The 10,089-nt window shown below is 33.5% G+C and overlaps 1 protein-coding gene across 1 annotated transcript; it reads right to left on the bottom strand.

Annotated features, from left to right (window-relative positions):
- Window positions 1-5,399: 5,399 nt before the first annotated feature.
- Window positions 5,400-9,026, bottom strand: LOC115958180. The gene is made up of 2 exons (XM_031076570.1): window positions 8,804-9,026; window positions 5,400-6,935 (listed from the first exon to the last, which is right to left on the bottom strand). Exon 2 carries the CDS (start codon window positions 6,931-6,933, stop codon window positions 5,893-5,895), a length of 1,041 nt encoding a protein of 346 aa, XP_030932430.1. The 5' UTR covers window positions 6,934-6,935; window positions 8,804-9,026; the 3' UTR covers window positions 5,400-5,892.
- Window positions 9,027-10,089: the final 1,063 nt, after the last annotated feature.

Here is a 10,089-nt window from a genome sequence, read left to right as displayed (position 1 = left end):
ATGATTATAGTAGTATAAAAGATTTTAATATCCTTAAAATCAAGATAGGGTTTCAGCTATAAGATGCAAGAATGTAATAATTTTGCTTCATTATCATCTCACTGTTCCCTAATATAGACTTGCAGCAATTCATGGATATTAGAGCTATCTAATGAAGGGTTCCAACAACAGTTTGAATCTTTTGAATGGAGGTTGTATGATGTGAACCCAATTCACATATACAATGTGCTAATGATTTCAATTCGATGATGATTTTCAGGACTTTTCTTATAACAATAATTATGTGGATAATTTCTCTGTTTTTCTCTACTGTTATATATATTAAAACCAACCATGAACAAAACTCTCTACGCCAACAGAAACAAATTTCAACAACTCAAAGAAGGGTAGATAAATTGGTTCCCTGTTATAGACATCTTTACCAAAATAGAACCATTAGCAAGCAAACAATATGATTGAAGTGAAAAGATTAATTTCACTACTGGTCATGTGTTAAAGAGAACTCCAAATTAAACTATAACAGTTGACAATCCTGCAATCTTTTGTTAAATATAAATAAAATGCATGCCTAGATCAAAAATAGTTTCCCATCACAACACATCTGACATATCTACAGAGAACAGATGAAGTAATTTAACATAACAATAAATGCATATCAACCAAACAAACAAGACAACAAAAGAAAGGAAATACCTCTAATAATGGACAGTTACAATTTCTTCAAATACAGTGTGGTCCCAGATTGGAACACTTCTAATGGCTAATGCAATGCTTCATTAGATCTAGATTGAGACCATGATTCTAGTTCCTTTTAATTTCCATTTTTCTTTTTTATTTCTTTTAATGTGGGGGAGGTGGTGGGGAAGAGGACTAATTTGATGGAAGACCATGATTCAGTGGCACTAAATGCTTTCTAGGTACAGAAAAAATAAAATAGCAGCAAGCTAGTTATAATCTGAAAAACATTATTTCACATCAACAGATATGAAGACTACTTGCAAATATAATAGGAAATTTGGCAAGTAGAACCCTCAAGTTGGTATCCAGAAAAATCAGCTGAATGGAAGTTAATTGAATAACAAACTTGATATTTACTTATAATCAAAGAGAGAAAGCCAAAAGAACAGAGAGCTGGAACACAAGTTATGAGAATTGCATGTGTATATTGAGAAATATTTTAATGGGACACAACCACCACCAGAGGAGCATGAGAATGTGAATGTCTAACATTGATGTAGCAAATTCTATTAAAGCATAATATCAATAATAAATAGGAGATGTCCTTCACAAAGCCATACCAGGTTTGGTCAATATGTATTATGTACCTAGGCCCTAGTGTACTAAGTATGACATTAATTCCCGACTGTACCGTGTTGTGGTTGGTAAAGACAAGGAAGGTGGTGTGAAGCTGTCAAATTCAAATTTTTTCAAATTCAATCAGAATCCTACTGCCTAAAACCTTCTCTATTTTCTTTTTTCTTTTTTTGGAGTGTCCAACTAGATAAAATTGATAGTCATTATCACACAAAATTTCAGGACTTACTGAAATATTTCAAGGAAAATGTTACTGAAAAAAAAAAGGGGGGGAGATTCTTCTGTCATCATGAAAGAATCCACGAAAGTGTTCCAATCTTCACCTGCTTTTACAATAAGACCTAAACTAATTCCAATTAATTGCTGAAATTTTATGCATTCAAATGTAAATCTTGATTTATATTCTTGACCTATAGTTTTAAATAGAGTAAGCATGATTTGTAACTCAAAGAATCAATAAACTATATTATCTCAACCTTCTAGTCAAGCTGATTATAAGGTTCTGCATAACCTCCATTGTTAACCATTTTCTGGTGAACCCAGCAACTTTATATATACATACACCTCTCAAATATAGCTTTAACATTAAAGCAAATGATTCTCAGAAAAAATATAAATAAATAAATAAATAAAGCAAATAAAAGGTAGCTAGGTAATGCAAAATGTTTTTTTGTTTTTTCAATTTCTAGAAGACAAAAGGCTAAAAATGAAATACTAAAGGTTTAGGAATGCAGCTGGAATGGATGGGTCTAATTCTTGAGAGTGGCTACTTTTGCTGAAGGAACACCATATTCAGATATTCCCTTCCAAAAACCTTGCATTGTTAGACAATAACCAGGTATTGCCCTTGCTATTATGGGCTAAAGAATATACTTAATGAAAGCAATGCTTTCACCCTGATCTAAACAAACCTCAAAACCAACATTTAACCAAAAAAAAAAGTGCAACTTTTTGAACTGCTTGCAGAACTTAAAAAAGCTTCTATAATAATCAGAAGTAACCAGGATAATAAAAGAATGGAGTGAAGAGGCTTTTAGTTGGGATGATTGGATCACACAATAAACATTAATTTTCTTAAAGTTTTGACAAGTGAATACAAATAAGTAGTTAAAATATAGTTAGATTAGGCATGTTGGCATTATCTCATATGAACAACATGAAGTTGCAATATTGAAGGAACAATTAACATGCATATACATAAATGCCAGAAACCTGCCTTTTAATTGAAAAGAACATGGCAAAACTGCAACTTTTATAATGAAAATTACTTTCGAGGAATATGGATATGATATTTGAATAAATACAGGCAGCAACATACATGGAAAAACACATGCCAGCTCCTATTGATACTGAAATAAATCTTATATTAGATTAGATGACAGAAGTCTGAGGATCTCCACTGGGACAATGCATAAGCTACCTATCATATATATTGTATACAAAGATCAGCTTAAACAGCTGAACCAACTCACCTAAGCATGAAGTACAACTGGGCTCAGGATTTTGGACCTAGGATTTAGCTTGGGTTGACAACCCAACACAATACAATAAAATTATTTTATTGTTGAAGATTTAGCAATAAAAGGGTACATAGACTCCCATAACAGTTTGAATTCATGGGTATCTTGGTTTAAATGTCAGCATAAATTGTTAAATAATTAAATTTACCATATCCTAATACCCTAAACTTTAGGGGTTAGTGGTAGTTTATCATGGTAGTAGAGCTGGTGGTCCTAAGTTCAAACTCTATCTCTATTTTGCCTCCCATTTAAAAAGTTAAAAAATCCGTTAGGGCCCACAAGTGAAGAATAGTCTTAGAATAAATGCATAAATGATTAAATTCACTATTTCCTAATAGCTTATGCTTTTGAATTAAAGATAGTTTATCAAAACTGTTTATGTTTGCAACATATACTAACTACTAAGCAAGCTTGGTTGACTCTTGATGTATCAATAGGATAGATAAACATGTGTTACATTGATGCAGCCACCTGGAAGGTTTTTTTTTTTTTTTTTTTTTTTGGAGGAAAGTTGTTATTTCATTAATCAGAGGAAGAAATCGTAGGGAATATACACGAATTCTCATATTTGTAAGAAGCGAAAAATAGATAGGAAAAATAATACACACACGAGACAATCATAAGACACAAGAAATTATGTGATTCAGCAATTTGCCTACGTCCACAAAATTGCGGTGATTTACTATTTTCAAGAGAAAATACAAGATGTGGTAGTACCGTGTTTTTGTCTCTCTAACGACACAAACCAAACCCTAATCTAAAACAACAGTATTTATATCCACATAGGCGATTCACAATGAGCCAAAATTGGGCCAACTTGGGCTATTGGCCCAAGCTTCTACTCTATGGACTAGGCCTCAGAAAATCTCTTATTAAAAACCGTAATACTTTTATATCAGTTCAAGTCATAATTCGAATCAAACATAAACTAAGCTCCACATGGCCCAACAAAAATATCAAAATACAAAGTCTCCATTGCATGGAGGTGAGTTTTCTATCCAAATAAGATCTTCATCTATATTTTTGACAAGCCTTGCTAACGAGTGGCCTAATGAATTACCAGTGTGCTTTATACAAAGAAAACTGACAAACTCTTAAATCTACTACTATGGATGCGTTTGTATAAGCCGTTGGAAACTGTGTTTTGAGTTTAAAATGAGCATTTATAAAAAAAAGTTACGAGGAGTTGTGGTTGCAAAACAGAGTTTTGGGTTTTAAAAACTCTCTTTTAATCTCCCAATACGTCTAACCAAACAGATCCTATATATAGGATTTCATGAAGAATACATCCCAGCCCGGAGAAGTTCGGAGAAGTGTGGTCCTGAGGAAGATAATGAGCTCATAACAAACAAACTATCACCTTCGACTATAAGCTCTAAAAAGCCACCTTTCATTGCAAAAATGATTGTCTTTCCTGCAGGCAAGGATCTCTGCCTCTTCACTATCTCACACTGATGGAGGCCATAACCTCTCCCTTCTCATCAGGAACAATCACACCAAACCCCGTTGCTCTAGACTCCTTGAAAATAGCAGCATCGAAATTTTAAGGAGATTTGGTGTTGGGGGAAACCACCAAGACAGAAACTGTTGTAGAGCTGGTCTTGAATTATATTGTTGCACACAATGAAACTCCTCAAGGATGTCCCTAGCCCGAGCATTGAGAGTCTGTGGCTGTTGTAATTCAGTTCCGCAAGTCACTGCATTTTGTTGGTGACAGATGACCCATGTCAGTACTAGAAACAGCTCCAATTCCGAAGGCTCAAGGGAAGAAATCAGCTCTTCCACCAGTTGAAGCATGTCCTCTTGACCATGGGAACACTTCTGGAGATGCACAGAGCAGCTGGCCCAACCATCTTGGGCAGCTCCACAGTCCCACAAAGCATGAATTTGTAAATTCTCCATGGAAGATTAATTTGCTTCTAATTTGCCTATTCAAGACTTATTTTATGGGACCCATATGTAATGTTCAATTGAAGTAAGAGTCATGTGGTTTCAAAGGTCTAGTTATATGCATCTTAGGGAAAACATTTTTTAATTTGGGTTTTTATTTAATAAATTATGGTCAATTTTGTAGTCAGGGGCAAAACTATAATTTCAACAACTGTTTCAAACTAAGGGTATTTAAAAATTTTATATATGTCTACAATTTTTTTTAAGATCCTAAGTATCTTAGGATTTAGTTTCTTTGAATCCAGGTTAGTTTTTTCATTAGGTTTTTAGTTTACTAGTCAAACTAGAAGTCCTAAGAGGTAAAAGGTTCTACCTAAATTTTGTTAGGAAGTCATTTTTCTATTTTATCTACCTACCTTTCTTCTATCCCCATTATCCAACAGCAGAACCCACAGATACACCAAACAACAAAAAAAGATAAAAATAAAAATTCTCAAAGCCCCCCAAACCACCGCCAGATACAGCGCTGCAACCCATAATAGTACCTACCACTTAAAATATTGTCCAAGGCAATATATCCATCAAATTCAACACACATAGAACAAGGAATTGATGTCAGCATATCTAGTTCACTTACTGAATATTCTTCATAGAAAAATGACTGAATAAACAGTGGATATTGAATCTCTTTACACCATTCTAATAAAATCCTGCCCATCAATTTACATGTTCAACATGGATTTTTAGTCTGGACAAGTATGGAAATTTAAATTGTATCCTAAATCAGAGCAATCATGCCAAGATCCTATTAAAGCAACAGAGACCATTGTAGTTCCATAACATGTTGAATAATAAAGCATTTACATTCAATACTGTTTTACTTTCCATGGATAGCATCATTTACCTAACACTTCAGTGTGCATGCTTCTAGCAAGGCATCTACATTTGGGAAAATGCCATAGCTTTTTCTTCATGTGATTCACTTAAATTCTAATTGATTCGGAAGAACGATCTCACCAGGTAAACTTTCCAACTCTCATTATCATTTGAGAGATTGCCAATAAAATTAGTGATATGCTGTACAACCAAATTGCTTCAGATTCTGGCCAGACTTTATTCCACATAAATCTTAAAGGCCGAGGAAAATGTGGCTCTATATAGGTTCTGATCAGCTTATATGAGATTCAAACCATTTAAAGATCTGGTCAGAATGTAAGCTAATTATTTCATGGTAGGCAAATGCAAGATTCAACTCCTCTTGGATGTGTTGTGCTAAATGCTTATCTGGCAAATGGATATTACTCTCCTTGAGTGCTAGTTTCCAACGTGTAGCACGTCCATCATTTTTCATATATCCATTTTCATCAATGAAGCCCTTCTCTTGGAAAAGTTCAAACAACTTAGTAGAAAAAGTTTGGTCAATACCTGGAATTCTGTCCGCAAAAAAGTGTGAAGACAAGGGGAACTCCATGCATTCAATCTCTGCGACATCAACACCTTTATTTCTCAAAATTTCCAAATTTTCATCTATCTTCTGCTGCCTTGATTGATCTTTGGGCATGTGCACAAATAGTGTAGGTGGATAATCCTCAGTGATATCCATTTGATCAAATCTGCCTTCAGCAATCATAAGTGTAATACTACTGAACTTCAACTGAGTGGCAAGTACAGAAACAAAGTACCCTCCAGAGGAGGCCCCCAAAGCCACAAGAGGAAGCTTTTGAAGCTTATTTTTCTCAACCCACCACCTTATAATATCTTTAACAATGAACATCTCCTCCCCAAATGTCCAGCATCTACCTGCACTAGATATGGTAAGAACAGCAAACTTTTGAGTAAGAGCATGAAGGACGAGTAGCCTTTCTTCAGGCAAACCAACACAGTTAGGGCAGGTAGAAGATCTGTCCCAAAAGTTAACAGCTCTGCCACTGCACCCATGTGCCAGAAAAAGAACTGCCTTAGGTGTATCAGGTATTTGCCAAATCAATTCTGTCCCATTCAGAACCTCCATTGTTGGATTAAATTGCACCAAAGACTCAAAGCTATTCCATTTCTGCTTCAGAAGTCCAGATGATAATATGTTTTTTCTACCATTATCATGAACTAACAATATTAAAAGTACAAGAATCAGAATAACAGACAGTAAAATTGTGATTCGAAACTTTTGAGGCCCATTCCAAGCCTTTGATTTGATTCCACGCTTCCACATTACTGCAAAGTAAGATACAGAGAATTGAGGATTCTTCTGAATGAATTTTCAAAATAACAAAATATGACATAAATGCAACATGGAGGCTATATTTTGATGTAGAATTTATGCAGCTTGTTAACATTTATAGCTGTTATGGCTGCAAGCAGCAAAATGTTTAAAATGAGATTTATTGATCTTCAATATTCAATATTCAAAACCAATGGGAACAAAAACCTCCAGCCAGCTATCCCTAAAAAACCCATTTGGCTTAGTCAGGTTGAGTTTCTCACTTTCACAAGCCAAACAAACATAAAGTAAATAATATCTACTTCCAGCAAGAGCATGAAACTGTTAACAAAGGGAAAATTAATGCATTAAACAAAGCAGATTTGTTTTACTATAAACCGATAAATCTAATATGTTCTTTCATCAGGTGATCAAAAATATCCGTAGGATGTAGATGAGAAACAACAACAACAACAAGCCTTAATCCCAAATTTTTGGGATCAGCTATAGACCCTCAACAAATTGGTTAGGGTCAGCCACATTTAAAAGATGCAAATGAGAAAAAGAATTAACAATGAGCAAGTTTAGAGGCTAACGAACAGTAGAAAAATCATTTAAGTTCAAGTGGGTTTTTTAAGTTTCCTTGATGTTAGAAGTCGATACTTTTGCTTGTATACATTTTCTTAAATTGTTTTAAGTCAATGATATTTTGATAATCCAATAATTTCTTATAAGTGGGATGTATTAGTGGTTTCCATTTTTTTTATATATAAATATTTGCGGTTTCCATTTGTTAGCAAGAACAAAAGATCTTCACTCCTCAGTCAGAGTCTGTCATGCCAAGCAAGGTCATAGTTGGCAACATTTGGCAATAACATAACCTTTAACCGTTTTTGCAGGAGTGGCCACTCTCAAGATCAAACCTGTGCACTTGACTTAGATAGCCTGAGACTTTTACAGTTCTATTATTTAGCAATTCAATTTAATTTTTCAACTTTTATACTTAATTTTTGTAGTACAATTTTTGCAAAGACAGTAATTTTGGAATTGAATACTTACAAATTTTCAATCCTATTCCTAATGGAAATGAGAGATGTTTAATACCAGTACCTATGTACTCTCAATTCAATGGAAACTTCTACGCTTAAAGACGATTTCATGATGCAACTTAGCCCCAAGTGCATGGACTAACTGAGCCCGGCTTAGAATTTCTTCTCCATCTCTCATTTGTCTTCTTATAGACAATTACACCACAAACAACTATTGTGACACTCATTTTTCAAACCATCAACCTAATTTTACAACCCAAATGTTTTTCCCAAGTCCACCTTTTTCGTTAAGGTGACTGAACAAATCAAGACCATAAAACTTTATAAATCACCTAATTCATTTATAAAACTCTTTCCTCCTCTTCCACCCTATGAACCCTAAAATCATAGTCTTTCCTAAACCAAAATGTAGCTTAATTGTGACCTATAGCACTTCTAGTTACTCCTTACAAGGCTTAAGCTTCATCTTCTTCACTCCAAATCCAAAACACATATTGACAAAATTTCACACGCAATTACAATTTGCAAGCTCTACATTTCCATCAAATAATTGCCTGATCTTCTAAAATACACACATATATACATAAAGCTCAAGATGCAATTGAAGCAAAACAGCAAATATCCAAAAAACCAATAACTGATACAATAATAATGCAATCCAAGTTTCTGTTTGGTTGTTGAGAAAAAAAAATGCAGGAAAGAGAAAGAATCCAAATTTTCTCTTGATTCCCTTTTCTTTTTCCACTGTTTTCCTTGGTTTTCTCAGCAACCAAACAGAGAAACACATGAAATGAGTTATACAAATTGCGGTGAATACAGAAACGGAAACGTACCTTGAAAAAGAATAATCGGAGAGAGAGAGGGAGAGAGAGAGAGAGAGGCGAAGATCTAGTTTTAAAGAGTGAAGTTTCAATCTGAAAGAGCCTACGTTATAATACGTTATTTGTCACCATTTTATTAGGTAGTACATCCGTTTCGCTATGTTTTATTATGACTACTACTGCTGTTCTCTTCTACTCCTCAAATAGACTCTGTTTAACAAAAACGGATAAATTTCAGTTTTTTTTTTTTTTTTTTTTTGGTATAAACATTGATTTTTGTATTTATCAGTTAGTTAATAATTCATTTGATTTTAATTAATAGGGAAAGAAAAACTATACAAAATCCCAGGTGATTTTCATTTTCCCAAAAAAAAAACCCAAGCACTTTATGCATGATGAGTTGAGGTGTCAAATTTTTTTGTTAATACAAAATAAAAATTCTATTCAAAAAAAAAATTATACAAGTTAAATTTTTTGTTAATACAAAATAAAAATTCTATTCAAAAAAAAAATTATACAAGTTAAAAATTCTACTCTAATTTGACTGATGTGTGGTTCTTGCGGTCTTGCTCCTCTATACCACAAAAATTTATTACTTATAAAATGACCACCATACTAAAAGTACGTGATGGTAATTATTTGACACTTATGTAACTCTAAATATGTATACTTTTTTTTTTAATGAACCTCTAAATATGTATACATGTTACCACAAGAGCAATTTTTTTTTTGAGAGAGAGAGAGAGAGAGAACAACGTGGGCCTTTTTTGCCTCTTAGATTCTTAGTTTACTGGGCGTCATTCATCTATATTTAAGTAGGAGAAAACAAGAGGAGAGCTAAACTCTTAAACATAATCCACTATGATTTGCCAAAATTGGACCCAAAATCATTAATCCATCTAAACTTGAATGAATGAATATATATATATATATATATATATATATAAAAGGGATTTTCGATCATTGGGAAAATTGGTCAAGATAGAACCATAACATGTGAAATGGATTGAAGAAAAGTTTAACTTATTGACCTGATAGGTATTTTATTCGACCTTAGTTTGCATGCAAAATTCCTAATTTAAACTAAAATATTCAAAAAATTTACAATATTGACCTTAGGATTAAGGGTATGTCAAAATTAACTTAATCTATCCAAATTGGATGTCTAATTAGTTAAATTTACAAGTTAATAGTCAAAAATGACCAAAATGTCCTTTGTAGGCCAAACTTTGACATAGTTGATCAACAATCAAACAAACCCAAAAATTCACACCAACCTCTAAATTTCATCATTTTAC

This window comes from Quercus lobata, chromosome 8 (assembly GCF_001633185.2).
Source record: "Quercus lobata isolate SW786 chromosome 8, ValleyOak3.0 Primary Assembly, whole genome shotgun sequence".
In the NCBI taxonomy this organism is placed as follows: Eukaryota; Viridiplantae; Streptophyta; class Magnoliopsida; order Fagales; family Fagaceae; genus Quercus; species Quercus lobata.
The sequence above is the reverse complement of the archived record's forward strand: the minus strand, read 5'-3'. Positions and strand labels throughout refer to the sequence as shown.

Bases quoted from the DNA above. Each gene is read 5' to 3' on its own strand.
- LOC115958180 (XM_031076570.1), bottom strand. From the start codon at position 6,933: ATGTGGAAGCGTGGAATCAAATCAAAGGCTTGGAATGGGCCTCAAAAG.